The sequence below is a fragment of the Equus caballus genome, chromosome 4 (genome assembly GCF_041296265.1).
Source record: "Equus caballus isolate H_3958 breed thoroughbred chromosome 4, TB-T2T, whole genome shotgun sequence".
Lineage (NCBI taxonomy): Eukaryota > Metazoa > Chordata > Mammalia > Perissodactyla > Equidae > Equus > Equus caballus.
Window position 1 is genome coordinate 40,390,668 of NC_091687.1, and position 22,072 is coordinate 40,412,739.

Here is a 22,072-nt window from a genome sequence, read left to right on the forward strand (position 1 = left end):
TAAATAAAGAGAAAATGGTGAAAACCATCATAGAGAACTAACAAACTGAATTGGTAGTCTGAAATACATAGGACGAGAAACAAGGGAAGTACAGAACAACTGGAAAATGAGTGATAAAATGGCAGCATTAAGCCCTCATATAGCAATAATCACCCTAAATGTAAATGGATTGAATTCTCCAATCAAAGGACACAGAGTAGCTGGATGGATTAAAAAACAAGACCCAACAATATGCTGCCTCCAGAAAACACACCTCAGCCCCAAACACAAAAACAGGCTCAGAGTGAAGGGATGGAAGATGACACTTCAAGCTAATAGCAAACAAAAGAAACCTGGCATTGCCATACTTGTATCAGACAAAGTAGACTTCAAGATGAAACGGGCAATGAGAGACAAAGAGGGGCAGTATACAATGATAAAAGGGACACCAAGAAAACATAACACTTATAAATATATATGCACCCAACACAGGAGCACCAAAGTACATAAAGGAACTATTAACAAACCTAAAAGGAGATATTAACAACAACACAATAATAGTAGGGGACCATAACACCCCGCTTATGTCAATGGATAGATCATCCAGACAGAAAGTCAGTAAGGAAATAGTGGATTTAAACAAAAAAGTAGACCAGATGGATTTAATAGATGTATATGGAACACTCCATCCAAAATAGCAGAACACACATTCTTCTCAAGTGCACGTGGAACATTCTCAAGGATAGACCATGTGTTGGGAAACAAGGCAAGCCTCTATAAATTTAAGAAGACTGAAATCATATCAAGCTCTTTTCTGACAATAATGTTATGAAACTAGAAATCAATTACAAGAAAAAAAGCTGGGAAAGTGACAAATATGTGGAGACTAAACAAGATGCTACTGAACAACCAATGGATCCTTGAAGAAATTAAAGGAGAAATCAGAAAATATCTGGAGACAAATGAATGAAAATACACCATACCAACTCATATGGACTGCAGCAAAAGCGATCCTAAGAGGGAAATTCATGGCAATACAGGCCCACCTTAACAAACAAGAAAAATCTCAAATAAGCAATCTTAAACTACACCTAGCAGAATTAGAAAAAGAACAAAGCCCAAAGTCAGCAGAAGGAGGGAAATCATAAAAATTAGAGAGAAATAAATGGAATGGAAACAAAAAATATAGCAGAAAGGATCAATGAAACAAAAAGACGGTTCTTTGAGAAGAGAAAGAATATTGACAAAACCTTAGCCAGACTCACTAAGAAAAAAGAGAGAAGGTGCAAATAAATAGAATTAGAAACGAAGAGGAGAAATTCAATGGACACCACAGAAATACAAAGGATTATGTAAAACTATATGCCAATACAAATGACTAAGAAAAACTATATGCCAACAAATTGGACAATCTAAAGAAATGGATAGATTCTTAGACTCATACAACCTCCCAAAACTGAATCAAACAGAAAGAGAGAATCTGAACAGACCAATCACAAGTAAAGAGATTGAAACAGTAATCAAAAACCTCCCAAAAAATAAAAGTCAAGGAACAGATGGCTTCTCTAGAGAATTCTACCAAACATTCAAAGATTTAATGCCTATCCTTCTCAAACTATTCCAAAAAGTTGAAGAAGATGGAATACTTCCTCACACATTTTACGTGACCAACATTGCCCTTATCCCAAAGCCAGACAAGGACAACACAAAAAAGGAAAAATCACAGGCCAATACTGCTGATGAACATAGATGAAAAATCCTCAACAAAATATTGGCAACCCAAATACAGCAATACATTAAAAAGATACACCATGATCTAGTGGGATTTATACCAGCAATGCAGGGATGGTTCAACATCTGTAAATCAATGAATGTGATACAGCACATTAACAAAATGAGGAATAAAAACCACATGACCATCTCAATAGATGCAGAGAAAGCATTTGACAAGATCCAACATCCATTTATGATAAAAAAAAAAACTCTCAATAAAATGGGAATAGAATGAAAGTACCTCAACATAATAAAGGCCATATATGACAAACCCACAGCCAACATCATACTCAACAGGGAAAAACTGAGTCATTCTTCTGAGAACAGGAACAAGACAAGAGTGCTCACTCTTGCCACTCTTAATCAACATCATACTAGAGGTTATGGCCAGAGAAATTAGGCAAGAAAAAGAAATAAAAGGAATCCAAATATGCAGTGAAGAAGTGAAACTCTTACTGTTTGCAGACTACTTGATTTTATATATAGAAAATTAAAGAATTCATCAGAACACCATGAGAAATAATCAAGAACCACAGCAAAATTGCAGAGTACAAAATCAACTTACAAAAATCAGTTGCGTTTCTATACTCTAATAACAAACTAAAGAAAGAGAACTCAAGAAGACAATCAATTTACAATTGCAACAAAAAGAATAAAATATCAAGGAACAAATTTAACTAAGGAGGTGAAAGATCTATACAATGAAAACTATAATACATTATTGAAAGAAATTGATGACAACGTGAAGAAATGGCAAGATATTCCATGCACATGGATTAGAAAACTAAATATAGTTAAAATGTCCATACCACCTACAGTAATCTATAGATTCAATGCAATCCCAATCAGAATCCCAATGACATTCTTCACAGAAATAGAACAAAGAATCCTAAAATTCACCAGGGACAACAAAAGACCCCGAACAACTAAAGCAATCCTGAGAAAAAAGAACAAAGCTGGAGGCACCATAATCCCTGACTTCAAAATATACTAAAAATAACCAAAACAGCATGATACTGGTACAAAAACAGACACAGAGATCAACAGAACAGAACTGAAAGCCCCAAAATTAAACCACACATCTACAAACAGCTAATCTTTGACAAAGGAGCTAAGAACATACAATGGAGAAAAGAAAGTCTCTTCAACAAATGGTGCTGGGAAAACTGGACAGCCACATGCAAAGAAGAAAAAAAAAAACCTTTTGCCATGCACAACAATTAACTCAAGTGGATCAAAGACTTAAAGGTAATTCCTGAAACCACAGAACTCCTGGAAGAAAACAGAGGTAGTACACTTTTGACATCAGTCTTAGAAGGATCTTTTTGAATACCATGTCTACTCGGGCAAGGGAAACAAAAGAAAAAGTTAACAAATGGGACTTCATCAGACTAAAGAGCTTCTGCAAGGCAAAGGAAACGGGATCAAAATGAAAAGACAACCCACCAACTGGGAGAAAATGTTTGCAAATCATATATCTGACAAGGGGTTAATCTCCAAAATACATAAAGAACTAATATAACTCAACAACAAAAACACAAACAACCCAATCAAAAAATGGGCAGAGGATATGAGCAGACATTTTTCCAAAGAAGATATACAGATGGTCAACAAGCACATGAAAAGATGTTCAACATCACTAATCATCAGGGAGATGCAAATCAAAACTACACTGAGATATCACCTTATACCTGTTACAATGGTTATAATCACCAAGACAAAAAACAACAAACGTTGGAAAGGATGCAGAGGAAAGGGAACCCTCATACAGTGCTGGTGGGAATGCAAACTGGTGCAGCCACATGGAAAACAGTATGGAAATTCCTCAAAAAACTAAAAATAGAAATACCATATGACCCAGCCATCCCACTACTGGGTATTTACCCAAAGAACTTGAAATCAACAACTCAAAGAGACTTATGTTCACTGCAGCATTTTTCACAATAGCCAAGAAGTGGAAGCAATGCAAGTGCCCATTGACTGATGCTTGGATAAAGAAGACGTGGTATATATATACAACGGAATACTACTCAGCCATAAAAGACAAAATCATCCCATTCGCAACGACATGGATGGATCTTGAGGGTGTCACGTTAAGGAAAATAAGCCAGACAGAGAAAGATAAACACTATATGATTTCACTCATGTGGAAGATAAGCAAATACCTGGACAATGAAGACAGATTAGTGGTTACCAGAGGGGAATCATGTTGGGGGGTAGGCATAGGGGTAAAGGGGCACATATATATGGTGACTAACAAATAATAACGTACAAGTGAAATGTCACAATGTTATAAACTATTATGACCTCAATAAAATTTTTTAAAAAAAGAACAGAACACAACCATGTGGGATCTATTACAGATATGCAAAGGCTGGTTCAACATTTGAAAATCAATCAACCCTATCAATACTGTAAAAAACAAAAATCACAGAATCATATCAATTGTTAGAGAAAAAGGGCAGGGAAAGCATCACCTTATGCATCTTATTCATCACCACTTTCTCAATATGTAATAGCAGGCACTTCCAAATGTTAGTGAATGGATGAATGAAGGCTTTCCACATCAGGTATTAACAACCCTCTATAACAGATGATCAGAACCCAGAGAGAGAGGGATTAAAAGTTATTAGTTAGTGAAAATGAGCACATTTTAACCATATACCTTTCCTCCTGTGAGTAAAAGGGCTCCATTTCGAAGTCCTGCTACAAGGGACATCAACTGCCGAGACAAAGGGCGTCCCAGGAGGCTATGTGTGATGTGCTCCAAGGAGGACACGCCTAAGGAATTCACCCCTCTGCAAAATACACAAATTGTTGCACGATAAAACACTGAAGCAGGATAAAATCTAGCTACAAAAAATTCTGAAACTTTCCTTCCCAGGCTAGTTAATGATTTTTAAAAGAGTAAAATCTTAGAAAATTCTCCCTAACTTTAAATTATTGAATTAATGCCAAATCTGAGTCACAGCTTTTAAAACTAGTTTTATTACTTTCAAACATATGCAGTAACTGAAACTTGTGTCCTAATAGGATTCCTTAAGGAGTTTGTCTTAACATACACAAACACCTCCCTTAAAATGATTTTAGTTTGGTAATCAACATGATCATTACTGGGTGCTTTTGAAGTCTTAGAATAATTGAAGACTTCTTTCGTCTTAAACATCACCTCTGAAACCCACATTTCAAACTGTAGATTATGCAAACGTGAACTTCAACCTACTTCCTGACTCTGACTACCACTTCATCTCTGATAAGTATCGTTAATTCCTAAAATCAGAGTCGGAACTAAAGAGATTTTACTTCATACATGAATATTATGCTATATTAAAACATTGTTACTTTATGGTTTAATCCTTTTACTAAAATATTTACAGATTATACTATTATAGGCAATCAAATCACTACATCTATTAAAAGCATCTGTGAAGAATTCTAAGAGGTAATGTTTATATAAGATTCTCATATTGTAGAAGAGATAAAGAAATTAAGAGGAGTTTCTTTTCAGATTTGTCTTAAAAGTTGAGGTAAACACAAATAATCCCAATTATTACATTAATAAGATAGTGAAGGAATAACTTAATTTGAAATATTTTTAAACATTCATCTAATGTTTTCCGATTTAATTTTTTTTTTTTTTTGAGGAAGATTAGCCCTGAGCTAACATCTGCTGCCGATCCTCCTCTTTTTGCTGAGGAAGCCTGGCCCTGAGCTAACATCCGTGCCCATCTTCCTCTACTTTATATGTGGGACGCCTACCACAGCATGGCTTGCCAAGCGGTGCCATGTCCGCACCTGGGATCCGAACCAGCGAGCCCCGGGCTGAAGAGTGGAACATGCGCACTTAACCACTGTGCCACTGGGCCGGCCCCGTAATTTTTAAAATAAGTTTATTAACTCTAGGAATTATTGTTTTATTCAAGCTCAGATGATCCAGGTCATATCTAGTTACTTTCTTCTCACAAATCAAATCTCAAAGTAAAATTTCTAATAAGGTTCAGACTTTCTTATCTAAGAAGACAAGACAAATTACTAAGCTAGGTGTGAAAACAGAAGCAATCCTTGAAAAAATATCTACTAATGCATTAGTAAGATTATTCAATGACATGAATATCTACTTTAATATTTACACAAAAAAACCCTGCCAGAGATAACGTCAAACATGGCTCTAAACATGCTAGTTTGGCCATAACTTCTTACCCCAAGCAGTTCAGCTTTAAAAAAGGAAGAATAAAGTCAATTTCCTCACTGTTTTCTTCTTTTACCATAGGATCCAGAAGGACCTATAGTAGCAAGGAAAAATCAGTTTTACATTTCAAAGTTACATCTTTTGCCTGTTTTTCTTGGGTCGCAGGAAACTGAATTGCTGATTCTGTCATACCAGAAAGAAAAGATACATTATGCATACAAGATCATTACTTAAAATAGCCTTGATAATAATAATTTACTTATCCAAGGAACATAAACATTTATGGTTAACAAGCTGTAAAGAACATCGTCTCCTTAAGACATTTTACAGATATATCTTTATTTGCAATTTTAATTTGTGTCACATTTATTCTTCTCACAATTCTTATATTTGTATCTTCTCTGAATGGTATTCCTTCAAGTATATTTCAAAAGTAGAGAAACAATGTCTAGTTCCAAACCACTGAAATTTTAAATGACTAGAGCATCTTCAATTCTTTAAGGACAAGAGTGCATATCATAATTAAAACATAATATTCTAAAAGACCATTTTAAAATACTTCCGGAAGAAAAGTGATTTGAAAAGTAATTTTGTGAAGAGTTGAAAATTTAAGAATTGCCAAAATAATACGGGTTGTGCAGCAAAACTGCAAGTAAAAATATGAATTTAAAAAATCAAAGCCCTAGAGCTGTTTTTCTTTGTTTCAATACTAGAGGAATTTTAAATGATGACCCATTTGCCAGTTAACACAATCAATTCTATTCTTGAAACTTCATTCTGCTGAGGTATTCATTTTAAATTTAGGATAAATCAATAATTTGTTTGGATAAGTTAAAGAGACTATAGAATAAAATATTTTAAATCAAGTTATTCCTTACTCTTATCATTTGAGTTTCTAGTACACTTTAAGATGTAAGGTCTTACAGGTAAATTCACACTTTGTTATCAATGAAAATACTATTTCATTAAATATTCAATACTATGTAATTACTTGTATCGTGGTCTTCTGCAGCAGATTAGCACTCAACAGAAAAATATTGTTTTCTTTTTCTTTTTCCCAGGAATGAACTATATTCAGAGAAAACTCCTTCAACCCTATTGAAAAGAAAGTAATAAATGTAGAGTTAGTACTAAAACTGAGATGAGATAATTTATGATTTTAAATTTCAAATTTATTTAAATTTAAATAAAGACATTCTTTGATATGCAAAATCTACTGTTTATCATTATGATGTTTCCTGTTCACATGTGTCACAAGTTGGAAAAAAATTAAACATTTTATGACTTCTTCAGTAGGAAAAAATATCAAAATAGCCAAATTTACCCACCATCTTTAATTCTCAGCTTAACATACTCTTCTCCTGATATTACCAAAGGAAGCGCGGTAGTAGTAGATTGCTGGAGCCACGAACAGAATGCAGTTCTTATGTCTTCTTCACTTACATCTTCAGGCTGCCAGAGAAAAGGAAAGAACAGTGGTGAGTTATCCTCATACCTGAACTTAACCTTAACATCCTTATTTTAACGCTTTATCCTGCTAATAAAATGTAAATCTTATTACAAAACCAGGAAGGATGTTCATATTCTATAGGCACAGATTTGGGATTTGACATTACAGTACAATGAGTACTATGTAGCCAGAAGAAACATTTACACAAGTGGCAAAGTTTTAAATGGTTTTTCCTTTTCTCCATGCCCAGTGATACACATACCATAATTCTGCTCATTCGATAATCATTTCAACCCCATTCTCCTGCCTCTCTCTACTAGAGAAGTGGAAAAGGAAACTGCCTGCTTCCCAGCTTGGAGCTGTGTGTGTGTGCGTGCGTGCGTGTATGCATGCACGTGCCTGCACGTGTGAACTCTGGCCAATGGAGTATAATCAGCAATCCGTGGGAAGGACCTCTCTTCCTAATTAAAAGGTAAAGAAATCTTGCAAGGAGAAGGTTTCTGTTACGTGCCTTTCCTTCTGCTGCCAGGAATGTAGATGTGATGGCTATTAGTACAGCGGATATCTCGCAGCTAAAAGGAGGAAAGTCATAGGCTAAGGATGGCAGAAGAGAATGACCAGAGGAGACAAGAGCCTTGATGACACGATTTAACCACCTATGAGCTTCTCCAAACTTCTCTCTACATGAGAAAAATAAACTCTTTCCACGTTCCAATCACTTTATTTTCTTTTTGTTCTGCCAAGCTGGCCAAAGTGCTGATTTAGTCAATACATAGAGGGTTAATAAATTGTTCAAAAAGTATGAAGGAATTCTGAGAAAAACATCTCTAATTTTTAAATTTTTTAAGTTAAAATTAATCTTTTTAAGCCTATTTGAAATTATAAACGGGAATAACAAAAATCATATAGAAAGATGACTACTATCTGCCTAGGAAAACAAATCTCTATTCCACCATTTATGGGTGGTCCATTTCTGTTCTCTCTCTTCATCCCGAAGTCAAGTTTAGATCTGCTGATTAGCTCTGTTCAGAACTTGATCACTACCAAAAGCAGGCTAAATTAAGAAAAGGCCTCACTTTTCCATTCTTAAAAATCAAAGAAATAGTCAGTTACTTCTTTGGATATTATTAGGTAATGGGATTAAAAACCTAAAGGAAGTCATAAAATGAAAATGAAAACTATTTAAAATCAAGACTTTCAGAATCAGAAAGCAACTCACAGTTCCTTTAGAACAAAACATCCTTCTGTCCTAAGTGATATAATCGGCCCAGAGAGAACTGCCAAGGTCATAAAGCTTCCACTAAAATATGCAACTCAGGACAGAAAGGAATTCTGCAGTAATATCCCATTACTGAGACCAAAACAAAATCTAATGACCAGTGGCTAACTATTTTTGTACATGAGACTTAACTTTTGAAAAAATACCAAGATCAATAACCAAAAAGTTAAAACAGAACTACAAATCACTGTGTACTATTCAGCCAATGTGTTAACTGCTCAGTTACATACTGTTACAGAAATGACAATTATTCTGTTTGTTTTCCTCTTCTCCAGTCAGATAATATAATCTATCTTGTCTGGGTTTTCATCAACTGGAAAGTTGTTAAAATGGTTCTTCCATGACATAATGACCATCATGATCCTGAGGATCCAAAAGTATCATCTGAATTATCACAGAAGGATTAAGTCATGTTTGGAAGTTTTTAAACACATAATACAATAATTTCCTGTGTTATAATTCTCTGAGAAGTGGTAACCTAAACTGGTACAGATGATAATCCTCCATTAAAAAGATTTTAAAATTGAGTTCAATACCTCATTTCCTGACCATACTAGTTTCTAAAGAATTAAGAGTAGAAAAGTAAAACAGTCTAGCACTCTTTTAGGCTGTAATATTAACACTGAAACAACATAGGAGAAATTTTTTAAAATTACATAGATGTAGCAAAAATATCAATCTTTTAAAAGCCAAATTATCCATATTTTCTTGGTATAATATACATAATATGTCTATCACTATTAAAGACTTCTTGGTTTCTCAAAAAGTTAAACACAGAATTACTGTATGATCCAGCAATTCAACTCCTAAGTATATACCCAAAAGAACTGGAAGCAGGGACTGAAAACAGATACTTGTACACCTACATCAATCGTAGCATTATTCACAAGAGCCAAAAAGATGGAAATAACCCAAGTGTCCATGAACAGATGAATGGATAAACAAAATGTGGTAATATACATACAATGGAATATTCTTTAGCCATAAATAGGAACGAAGCTCTGAAATATGCTACCACATAAATCAACCTTAAAAACATGTTAAATGAAATAAGCCAGATACAAAGGACAAATATTGTTTGATTCCACTTATATGAAATACCTAAAATAAGCAAGTTCACAGAGACAATACAGTTTAGAGGTTACCAGGAACTGGGGGAGGAGAGAACGGTAAATTATTGCTAATGGGCACAGAGTTTCTGTTTGGAGTGATGGAAAAGTTTTGGAAACAGTGATGATAGTTGCATACCATTACGAATGTAAATAATGCCACTGAATTGTACACTTAAAAATGGTTTAGGGACCGGCCCCATGGCCAAGTGGTTAACATCGCGTGCTCCGGTTCAGCAGCCCAGAGTTTCACCAGTTTGGATCCTGGGTGTAGACGTGGCACCACTCATCAAGCCATGCTGAGGTGGCATCCCACATGCCACAACTAGAAGGACCCAGAACTAAAAATACACAAATATGTACCGGGGGACTTTGGGGAGAAAAAGGAAAAATAAAATCTTAAAAAAAAAAAAGTTTAAAAAGGATTTTATGTTATATATATTTTACCACAATAAAATAGAAAAAAAATACTTTTTTCCCCTTCTAGCAAAAAGGAATACAAATATTCTTATTACTTAGCTAAAGCAAGTAGAAATTTCACAACACATGAAAAACAACTGTGACATAACATAAATTTGAACTCACTAAATTTTCTCTAGGTCGTAAATTTAGAGATCTTGGAATTTTAGGAGTAATTTCCACTGGAGTTATTCTGACTACCGCATGCATTTCTATATTTAGTCTCTTTCTCAGGTCATATGGAATCTGAAATTTAAAAATAAACAAAAATATAAGTATGTTCCAAGCTTCATTAAAAATATTCCATACTATAAACTTCTATGAATTCAAGTGAAATTACAGAAACTATCATGATTCATAGGTGCAGGCATTGTTATCACAAGCATTTCAATTTTTCCCCTACATTTCTTTCTTTTTACATCCTCTTCATAATGTGATCAATCAATTTTGATCTCTCCAGTCCAGCTTGAGTATCTTGTGGCAACAACTGCCAGTACTGCCACTCTCCACTGCCCGTGGCGCCCAGCCTTTAAGGCAGAGCAGGAAGTGCAGACTCCTCACTGCTCTCTTCCGTGGTCCCCCAGCCTCCACCATCAGCACTTCCTCACCCCATCCTCACCATACAATTTCAAGGACATAAAAGGGTATTCTTGTCTAACGGGAGAACCATTAATAGAAACAGATAAATCCTAACAAGTTCAGCATTAGACATTTCAATTTTGAAGAAGTAGTGGGAACTCCTAAACTAAGAGTTTGGAGGTAACAGAAAATGAGCCAATCGTCAGAATTTTAGAAAATGATGTAAGCCAGTGAGATTAAAACTTTATAAGTTGCCTGCATATAGGTCATAAGTAAAACTGTGGAAGTAAAAGAAATCTACAAAGCAGGCCCCTTCCCCTCCTATTCTTCTTGCCTAACAATTTTTTCCCTTTATCACCACAAAGTCTCATTTCACAATGGTTCAAAACTAAGTTCAAATAAAAGCAGCTGGTGACTCATTTCACATAAAATTTAGCATTAATATTTGAGGTCAGGATGAGAAGGTGGAACACTAGTTGCTCCATCTCCTCTTCCATTTCCACACACAAGTTAAAGAGCTGATACCAGCAGGTTAAGCAGCTTCTGCGCACTCGCCAACCCAGGCGCCACCACAGGCAGCAGGAAGGTCATCTCACGCCGTGGGTCTCTCACTACACCAGGCCTTTCCCCTAGTATATAAAAGTCCTTCCTTTGCTTTCAAGGACTTGAACAAATTCTCAGATACTAAAGACTTGCGGCTCTATAGGGCACTCCATGCTAAGCATGAACTCGAGTCAGCCTCCCTGGTTTTGAATCCTAGTTCTACTCACTAGCTATGTAACCTCAGTCAAGTAATTTTGACCTCTCTGGGCCAGTACCTATCTAGGCTTACACCTGTCCAAGTTTACCTAGCCAGAAAATACACAATCTTTACCCAAACAAGCACTTTACCCTGCAATCAGAAATGTGTCCCCACAGGAACTTAAGACATTATTTCTTATTATACTGGTTTTTAAATTATATATAAAATACTATTCTAATTCATAATTTGAGGAAGTCCAAACAACATGAAATTATTACCTCCCTAATAATGAAATTTATACTAACCCAGACTTTCCCCAGATGGAGAGCTTCTACATTTTTGGTGTATTTTATGGTATTCTTCAATTCCTCAAGTCCATTCCAGACTACCTGTAGCACACAGGCCTTACCAGCTTCTTGACTATGGTCTGAGCTAATTTGTTTTTGATCTAGTGGTTCTGACACCTGCTTCTCTTTCTCAGGTGACAGGACATTCTGCCTTGTTTTACTTTGCTGTTGTTTTGGAGAAAGTAGCTTAACCAGCTTTCCATAGGTCACAGTAAAGTTGGGCTCCAGATCAAAATATTCCTGGTCCCACGGAAACACATGAATGGCATAGTGTTTGTGAAACATAGAAGTTGCCGATGCGTGACATATACTAGGAGGCTGTGATTTGCATACTCTGAAAACATTGTCTAGAGGAACAACTTTGGACTGCATATTTTTGAATGCATTGATTTCAGTTAAACCCCAGGATGTCTCTTGTTTCTTCTCAGACCCAAAAGAAAAAATGCTTCCTATCATAGTCCACAAGCTTGGTGTTGATGACGGGTCAATTGTAACCTCTGAATGTGTTTCATTAGATTCAGTGACTCCTATAGTATTTGATGGAAGTTGCCTGGTTTGAAGTTCTTTTGTCAATCCCTTTTGGTCTCTTCCATAATTATGAAATTTTCCACGTGCGTCATCTGCTTTTGAAAATGTGTTCTCTTTGGCTTGGCGAGTCTTTGGCTGAACAAGGAGTTGGGTGTCAGTTTCCAGCCTTCCATAAGTAGCAGTTGGTATTAGCGCAACTGTGTGAGAAATAAAGCTCATTAGTGCACATTCACTTCTGCTATGGATGCAACGCTATGATGTAGAGGATGATGGCAAACACTGTAACAGCACCTACCAATCTGGAGAAATACGTAAGTTTGTTGATCAACCCAAACAGGAAAAACGGCTTTTGGAAAAACTATTCGAATTTGATCTAGAAGATGCTGTTCAAGGGAAGCAGCATGCAGCTCCTAGAACCAACAAACAAAAAGATCAATTCCCTTCACATTTCATCTGTTCCATGTCTCGTAAGAAAATCTCAATTCATTCCTATAACTCAAATCAACTCAGAAAATATAATGAAGCTCGAAAATCTAAAGACACTAATATTTTGAAGTAGTTTGACATTAAAATGGTATAGTTCTCATTTTGTTTTCTTTACCAGTATCTCCCAATCATCTGCTGAGACAGGTTCCACCTCAACTTGCTGACAAGACACCACATGGGAACATGGCTTGAGAAACACCTGGAAAAAATTTAAATGTAAAACTACTTTCAAAAGACTTTTTCGTATAGCTAGAAAATAGGTTCTCTCTTTAGGCAAGTAATTAAGAGTGAGTGTGGGTGTTTGTGTTTGTGTGTGTGTGTTTTGTGTCATTCTTCATTTAACAAATATTAAGTACTTATTCTTTGTTAGGCCTTGATATAGTCAACATTTTAGGAAAAATTGTTTCACAACTAATCATAGAATAAAGGAAAATATATCCAAACACAACACGTGGGGGTTTTTTGGTGGTTGTTTTTTTCTTTTGGTGAGGAAGATTGGCGCTGAGCTAACATCTGTGCCAATCTTCTTCTGTTTTGCATGTGGGATGCCACCATGGCAAGACTTGGTGAGTGGTGTGTAGGTCCACACCTGGGACCCAAACCTGTAAACCCCACACCACTGAACCAGAGCGTGAGAACTCAACCACTATGCCACTGGCCAACCTTCACAACACATTTTTTAAAAAATTAAATAAATATAACCATTAACAAAAGAAATGTAATTTAAAAAATGCAAGAAGAAACAACGTCATCAAGTCATGGCTTGATCTAGTATTTACATACTCTATTATTTCCAGAAGCTTTGCAACTGTTCATTTTATAACTAACTTCAAGCCACGCTGCTTCGAAAAAAGTAAAAAACACAGTGAAATAAAGATCAGAGCCAATTATTTAGAAGTATAATCATGCACAGCTAACAGTAAAGTAAAACAAGTGTCTCCTCTTCCACTCTACAGGTATATACAAAATGCTGGTGTGTCTCAAGAAGCTGGAATCAACCATCTTGCTTTCTTTCCCTTTCTACAGGCATTTCTGTGGATTAGAGGTACAATCCAAAGCCACCAAGTATTAAATGCTTCAAGTAACCAGCCCGTCCTTCTCTGCTTTTGTGGATTGGAGCAGAATTTCACCAAGTGCCTCATCAGGTTCCTCAGAGAATTTCCCTTCAATACCTCCCACAGACCCATTTTGAAAGGCGTGATTCTGAGGAACCACAAAGCAGCTCCCGTCCATCAAGAAGCTAGAGTCTTGGGTGATTCAGTCCACTTTCTGTTCCGTTCCTATCGAAGATTCTTTGGAGACACTCCCTTAGTGGTATTGTTACAATACAGAAGATCTGCAGAAAATCAGGTAAAAGTTCAGTTTGAAGCAAATGGGAATTAACAGCAAGTAGGACTGTTCAGAGAGCTGATGAAGACACGAAGATCAGGAACAGGAAGCTGACGTTTCCCACAGGTAAGTGCCACATACTCAAAGAGAGCAGAACTGTAACTTGCTATGCAGTCCTGGGCAAAATATTCCATCTCCCTAGGTTTGTAGAGCAAGGCACCAAAGTTAGTGATTTCTAAGGTCACTCTGTGGCTAAAGTTTTAAGATTCTAGCAAAAATTTAGGGTAAGCAAAGGACTAGTGCTAGACCTATGAATTTCTCACCAGAGCCATATTCTCATTATCAAAAACATGTTGGGGGCCAGCCCCATGGCGGAGGGTTAAGTTCAGCATGCTCTGCTTCAGTGGCCCAGGTTCATGGGTTCAGATCGTGGGCGTGGACCTACACCACTTGTCAGACATGCTGTGGCAGTGAACCACATATAAAATAGAGGAAGACTGGCACAGACGTTAACTCAGGGCTAATCTTCCTCAAGGAAAAAAAAAAAGCATGAACAAAATCAGTCTGTGTTCAAAACAAGTTAAAAAGATGTGATAACTCTTGTGTACTGTTGTGGGCACTGGTAATAGAAAGCAATTTAGCCCTATTTATCAAATTTTTAAATGCATAGCCCTCTAGATTTGGTAATTCAATTTTTTTCATTCCATGTGTGTATATACACATATATATATACACACACACACACATGTTCAATTGTTTGTGATATGTTTGCAACGTGTGGAAAGGTATCTCTGATACAGTTTGTGGGGAAAAAATTGCCAAAAATATGTATCATCTCATTCTTCAAATATAAATGTCTATTGAGATCCCAACATATAGTACACACTCATTCTGAGGCTGAGGTTACAGAAAGGGAAAAATATTTTCTACTTTCAACTGTAAAATATTTGTAATGAATATGTATTGCTTCCGTAGTTCAAAATATTTAAAAAGGAATAAATTGGTGAGTATAATAGAATGAAAAAATAGATATGAGACCTCAAGCTTTGGAGTTTGCAATCTAAGTACATTAAATTCATAGGCAAGACAAAAATGGAAAAATAATAACCCTCTGTTGTAGGATAGATTTATTTAAATCAAGTATGACCCTGGCAGGTTAGAAAATCTGTTGCAAACAAATGAAGTTCAACAATACTAAGTAAAATTTAACAATTCATAAAGCAAAAATAATTGCACAAAAACAAAATCAGGGAACCTGAAAAGTGTGTAAAATAGATAGCGGAATACAAAATCAACTAGGGAGCATGGCGGACTACAAGATAATGACTTAACAATGGAGTATGTAGTCGACTTGACTATCCTGGACTGATTATAGTAGCACACAAGTTAGGTATCATCTCACGCCCTAAAAAAAATAAATCTGAACTTTTAATTTTATTTCCATTGCCATATTATGTGACATTAGAAAACAGTTGTTATCATCGCATTTTGTGCTTACCTGTTCTCCATTTGAGAGTCCAAGTTTCTGACCAACTTGTCTGTTGATTTCAGCCACATTTTCACCTTGATCACTGAAATGCCTGCCTTCCACCCAGCTCAAGAATGCAGGCTGGTGACCCCAGGCTACTTCTATAGCTTGATTCTATTTATTCAAGAAATAAGAAAGGGGAGGAGGGAAGAGTTTTAAAAGTTTTTACATGCTTTTCTGGATTCACATAAAAGATAAACTCTTACTGCAATCAACACATACAAAGAGAGTTCTATAGATAGCTGATAGCTGTCTGTTATTCACTTTTGTCATAGCATTTAAAAATCATTTCCAACACCCAATGCTGGTCATGCTATGGATAAAACCAATACCCTTATATTCTCATGACGGCATTATAAACTGATTCAACCACTCCAAAATTCAAAATAGCAAAGAGGTAGCCAATGAACTTACACAGCCCCTAAACCATATGTATATATTTGAGTATTTATTCTGAATTAATGATTCAAAGAAGAAAAAAATTACACCAGAACATATCTCTGCAGTATTCTCTATTACAGTGAAAACTCAGGACTCTCTTAAATGTCTATCAATAGGGAAATCATTAAACAAGCTAGAAATTTACTATTTTAGTTTGGGCCAATAAGTAGAAACAAATATCATGATCATTAAAAATGTCACAGTTTTTGTTAGGAGAGTAATAAATGCACATGGTAAAAGCACAGAAAGTACAAAACCATAAAACGTGAAGGCAGGTCCCTGTTCCCAGAGGCAGTTACTGCTAATAGCTTCTGACGTACACTTCTAGAAAGTCTATATTATACAGCTTCTTAAATAATAATTTTAAAAGTTCTTAAATAATTTTAAAATTTTAAAATAATTTTAAAAGTATGGAAACATATTTATAACTAAAAAAAGCAAAATATAGTTTATTTACATTATACAAAATATGTAAGTTTGTGGCTAAGGACTAAAAAACAATGTTTTCTTTGATTAAAGAATTACAAACTCATTATAGAAAGCTTGGAAAATATAAAAACTTTGGGGAAAAAAAGGAATTACTGATATTCCCTCCACAAAAAGAAAACCACGTGAATAATTTTGTCTATTCCCAGCTAATCCTTTTTTCTATCTGCAAGTTAGTTTTTTACATAGTGGTGTCTTATAGTCATGATTTAGTATCCTTTTCCCCCACTTAACATTGTATCATAAGCATTTTCATACATATATCATTTTTTAAACAAAATGTAAGGATTTCATTAATAGCCATCAACATTTACCATCTCAGGAAGTTTTAGTATTACTAAATTCATTTATTTATATCAAAATAAGTTAATTAAATTTAAATGATTAAATATTAAATTCATTCATTTACATCAAAACTGGTAAAGGCTGCTTATTTTGTTTCTTTAAACAGGACAAATTTCAAAGGATGGTGGAGCCACTTCTGAGGCAATATAATGTACTTTAATCATGTTATTAAAATGTTATTAAAACTTTGTATACAAGAAAGTCACCATGTATCACTTAGTTGTGTAATTTTTCTCACAGTTCTTCACAAGAGAGTCCAACTGGTCTGGCTGACAAAAATCTTTCCGCAGACAACAGTGTGATACAGTAGAAAGAGCCCTAGGTTTGGAGTCAAAAGCCCTAAGTTACCATGTCAGCTGTAAAGCGTGAGCTGAGGTTACAAGAGTGAAGGTGACCAACCCCTCAGGTGCCTTCCAAGAGGTTTCATCAGTCAGTGATGTACAAGCCAGATCAATTCCCCCATTTCATATGAAGAAACTTTTAAAACCAGAGAAGTTAAATAAGGAAATACGAAATACATTAAGACATATCAAAAAGGAGAATTCTACCCACTCACTGGAAAAATAAAAAATCAACTTTATTAAACAGGAAAAATACTTCAATTATTCATGTGGTCAAAATGTAGTAAGCAGCTCCATAAACTCATAACATATGTTCAGATGGATTTAGTAAACTTTGCAAACTAATGTTCTGAGTTCATTCTTATGTCAAAAACTTCTCACTAGAACCACAAAGCTCCTGGGCGCTCAGGCAGAGAGGAGAAACCAACAGACTGGAGAGAAAGGAGTCTCTGTTCCAGGAGACTAACCGACAAATGACTGACTACCTGCTTTTGCCCAAAGCTGTGTGTAGGCCTTGCTTGCTCAGCAATAACCTACGTGCCCTATTACAACTATGTGTCCTCCTGATCCTCTTCTGGGCAGGAAACCAACCATCTGGGATGGACTGGCCAATCCGGATCTTAACTTACCTCACTCAAAGAACATCATGTCTTGAAGGAACACAAAGCCCTTCCACGTGAGCTGCTGTTCCTGTGAACGCTGGTTATATCAAGGAAAGTCCCTGTTGGCAAGCCTGTAGCCTCTGTCCCCTACCTTTATAAGCAACTCCTCCTCTGCCCACGTAGCAGGTGCACAACTCTGACGAGCCAGCCATCTCTGGACACTCCCTATATGCAAGTGTCAATAAACCTGTACATCTCGTACGCCATCTCCAGGTCTTGTCTTTTGTCGCTCCACTACCTATCTTGCACTGCTTGCACAACTGGGTGTGCGGCCAGACACTGTGGTACCTGGCCAGATCCTAGGCCTGGGTTATCTCTTGCTAACACAAAGGAAGTGACAAATCTATACCTGCCCATTTACGGATGGTGATTTATGTTCATTTGTTTGCATTCAGTGTAGATACGAATCCTTTCCCCCATTTCAGCAATCAGAGCAAGCCCTGAGCCCAGAGTACAAACAAAGTAACCGAGTTAAAGCAGGGGTTCTCAACTGAGGGGGATTTTGATGCCCAGGAGACATGAGCAATGTCTGGAGATATTGTGGGTTGTCACTACTGCGGGGAGGGGTGCTACCTGCATCTAGTGGATAGAGGCCAAGGATGCTGCTAATCATCTTACAATACCCAGGACAGGCCCCCACAACAAAAAATTATCCAGCCTAAAATGTCAATAGCACCAAGGTGAAGAAACCCTGAGTTAAAGCATCTACTGGGTACCCACCCAGTCCTGAAACAAAGACTTGGATAAACAAAAGAAGACAATACTTGAAACACAGAACCACAGAACAGAGTATAACAAGTGAGATGTGTCACATAGAGCACTGAAGTTTTGAAAAGGAGACAAATGTGGGCAAGAGAGAATTTTTTTTTTTTTAAATATTTTATTTTTTCCTTTTTTTCCCCAAAGCCCCCCGGTACATAGTTGTGTATTCTTCGTTGTGGGTTCTTCTAGTTGTGGCATGTGGGACGCTGCCTCAGCGTGGTCTGATGAGCAGTGCCATGTCCGCGCCCAGGATTCGAACTAACGAAACACTGGGCCACCTGCTGCGGAGCGCGCGAACTTAACCACTAGGCCACGGGGCCAGCCCCGGGCAAGAGAGAATTTTAAAGTTACGTGGAGGGGATACGGTTACACAGATTTTAAAGGCATGGAGGGGCCACCCCAGTGGCGCAGCGGTTAAGTTCGCACGTTCAGCTTCTCGGCCGCCTGGGGGTCGCCAGTTTGGACCCCAGGTGTGAACACAGCACTGCGTGGCAAAAGCCATGCTGTGGTAGGCATCCCATGTATAAAGCAGAGGAAGGTGGGCATGGATGTTAGCTCAGGGCCAGTTTTCCTCATCAAAAAGAGGAGGATTGGCAGTAGTTAGCTCAGGGCTAATCTTCCTCAAAAAAAAAAAAAAAAAGACATGGAATGAGAGAAAATTTTTTAGAGAAGAATAGTGTGAGTATGAGTACACAAGTGGGAGAGAGCTGGGTGAGAAGTAAGAAGGCTAGTCTGAATGAGTTCTAGACAAGAGGGCAAATTAACTGCACACAAACAGTATTGGCCTGGGAATGCCAGTTTCCTTATGTGTACAGAAATGACCTAGATACCTAAGGTCCCTTTCATCACCAACATTCTATGATTCCAGAACAGTGAGTCTCAACTCTTCTGTGCATCCAAGTAGCCTTAAGATACTTTAAAAATTACAGATGCCTGAAGCCCACTCCCGAAGATGCTGATTCAGTAGGTCTGCCGAAGGGCCAGAACATGTGTATTTTTAAAAGCTTCAAGGTAAATCTGACACAGGCCAGAAAACCACTGTTCTCACCCTCTTCCCATTACGGCAACAGGTGTATTACATACTCAATACTTCAGCCCAAATAACTCAACCCATTAACTCCCAACTCGTGACTTTATGCTTTAATAATTAGCTATCCCCTCTAACCCAATAATTTTGGGAACTATCCTAAATAACCAAAAATGAAAACAATGTTTATAAACAAAGATGTGCTATTTTTAACAATTTATTAAAATGTAATTACAGTATCACTTTTAATGTCTAAAAATTGAATATAAATGTTTACTCACAGTGAACAAATAAATTATGGCAAATTTATGATAGAATATTAATTAATGACTAAAAATGATGATTACCTTTAACTGCATATGTGTATGTGCAGGACTTCATTTCTGCTCAAAGTAATTAAAGATTAGAAACAAAACTGGAAGATTTGACCCAAACTGTTAATATTAATTATCTCTAGGTTTGGGGATTATGAGTAACTTTTATTTTCTTGTTATAATTTTCCATGCTTTCTAAATTTCCTATAAGATGTACATGTTACTTTTATAATTGGGGATAAAAGTTGGCCTATTCTGCTGATACAGGCTGGACAGAAACAACAATTTGTTCAAGGCTGAAGAGATTTAAGTTTCAAAAAGACATCCATGAATTAATTCTTATGAATACTTATTGAAGGCTCAAAATTTAAAAGAAAGATCAAGACCACTAAATTGTTAAATAGTGATGAATGTAACACAGCATCCAAATCTTAAGATCAAGTTATTAGAGTGACTGTTAAGGAAGTATTCCTATAAACTCATTAGGTTGGAGTCTATTCCTATAAATTCGTTAGGTGGGGATTTAAAGGCAAATTGAAAACCTCCATGAAAGCTGACAGAGAAAAGGGCAGGGTCTACCTGAGACTTGGTGACACTAACTCGTCTCCAGCCATGAAGAATGCTTGTCAAGGCCAAAAGACTGTTTATCTTACGGTAAATGAAATAAGGAAGGATCCGCTGAACTTGGTATGCTTTGAAAGATGAGGGGGAAATCATGTAGAAAAACAGTTACGGTGAAGTAGCTCAACATGGAAAAGCGAGATACTTGAAATTACTGCAAACTCTTAAATATTTCCTGCATGGATTAGCCAGTGGTGGATACCATGCATCCAAGATTTTCGAGGATTTCAAATACTCTATCCTTTCGTCCCCATAAGCGCACTCAAACTCGTAGGCCAGGTGCCTCTACTTTCAATTATGAAAATCGGATGGTGCTACTCCACCGGTGGTTAGAGCTGTGAACCACCACAACCACAACGTCCACAAGGGCGACTGACAGTGGAGGTTCAGGTAATCCTAATTACATACGTCCAAACATACATAATCCCATTGCACATTCCTGGCACACCTCGCAGATGTGAGCGTCGGAGACACGGGAAAGAACCTTCATTTTTTAACCTGTCCCGCTCGTGGGACACCGTGCTCAGTCCCAGTTAACCTACAGGGGCTCTGCAAACCTATCTGCCCCTCCTCTCTCTGGAGGCCCGGGTCACAGCCTTACAAGCACCTGGAAATCGCTGGCAGGAAAAACATTCAAAACAAAAACAAAAACGACTTCTCAAGAGCTTTTCCAACCTGGAGTGAGGATCTCTGAATGCAGAGGTAGACTATTACGATGTTTGAAAGCCCAGTATCACCGAGTGAAAAGGCTTGGAATGAGGCAAGTTAACATAAAGGTGCAGGGCCGCCCGAGACGTGGCGAGGGTTGCAGACACTGCCCAGGCCGGCCCTGCCCTCAGTCGGCTTCGGAACAGCTCGGCGGCGCCGGGAAGGCAGCCCGAGCTCGCCGCCGGGAGAGGCCTGAGCGGCCTACCAGACCTCCGCCCCGTCCGACCCCAGAGTGCCGACGAGGTGTCCCGAGCAGCCGCTGGGAGCCTCGTCCGGGGCCGGCGTGTTACCTGCAGCAGGTGCAGCTGGGCCACGAGGCGCCGCGGCAAGTGGAGGAAGCAGTCGCGAGCATTGGTGAAGGCCACAGTCACAGCCACGCCACCTCCCCCCGCACCCGCCAGGCGATCGCTACACCACATCACCCACGAGCGCCGAAGGCCGGCAGCCCGCCAGGCCGAGGGCGTCGGGCCCGGGAAGCTCGGTCGCCCCGCCCCTCTCCCCGCGGCGCCGCTCGCGGCGCGCCGGTAGGGGGCGGGGCAAGCAAGCCTTCCGTCGCTCTCCGGGTCTCTCCGCCGCGCCGCTGGGGGG

General features: G+C 37.7%; 1 protein-coding gene across 4 annotated transcripts in view; it reads right to left on the bottom strand.

Annotated features, from left to right (window-relative positions):
• The window catches only part of PEX1 (peroxisomal biogenesis factor 1), a 52,782-nt gene extending 30,715 nt beyond the window's left edge, over positions 1 to 22,067 (bottom strand). The window contains exons 1-10 of one of the 4 annotated variants that reach the window (XR_011438177.1): positions 21,775 to 21,954; positions 15,748 to 15,891; positions 13,036 to 13,119; positions 12,730 to 12,844; positions 11,865 to 12,631; positions 10,365 to 10,484; positions 7,270 to 7,393; positions 6,933 to 7,036; positions 5,953 to 6,035; positions 4,418 to 4,550 (exon numbers count right to left, since the gene is read on the bottom strand). Coding sequence is in view for 3 of the 4 variants with exons in the window: in XM_014739011.3 (XP_014594497.2) it covers positions 4,418 to 4,550; positions 5,953 to 6,035; positions 6,933 to 7,036; positions 7,270 to 7,393; positions 10,365 to 10,484; positions 11,865 to 12,631; positions 12,730 to 12,844; positions 13,036 to 13,119; positions 15,748 to 15,891; positions 21,775 to 21,903 (1,803 nt within the window). In the remaining variant the exon portion in view is untranslated. Of the gene's footprint in view, positions 1 to 4,417; positions 4,551 to 5,952; positions 6,036 to 6,932; positions 7,037 to 7,269; positions 7,394 to 10,364; positions 10,485 to 11,864; positions 12,632 to 12,729; positions 12,845 to 13,035; positions 14,448 to 15,747; positions 15,892 to 21,774 lie in introns of all 4 variants that reach the window. The other 3 variants (XM_014739011.3, XM_023639190.2, XM_070265667.1) reach the window with 3 other exon arrangements.
• Between the last annotated feature and the right edge of the window lie 5 nt (positions 22,068 to 22,072).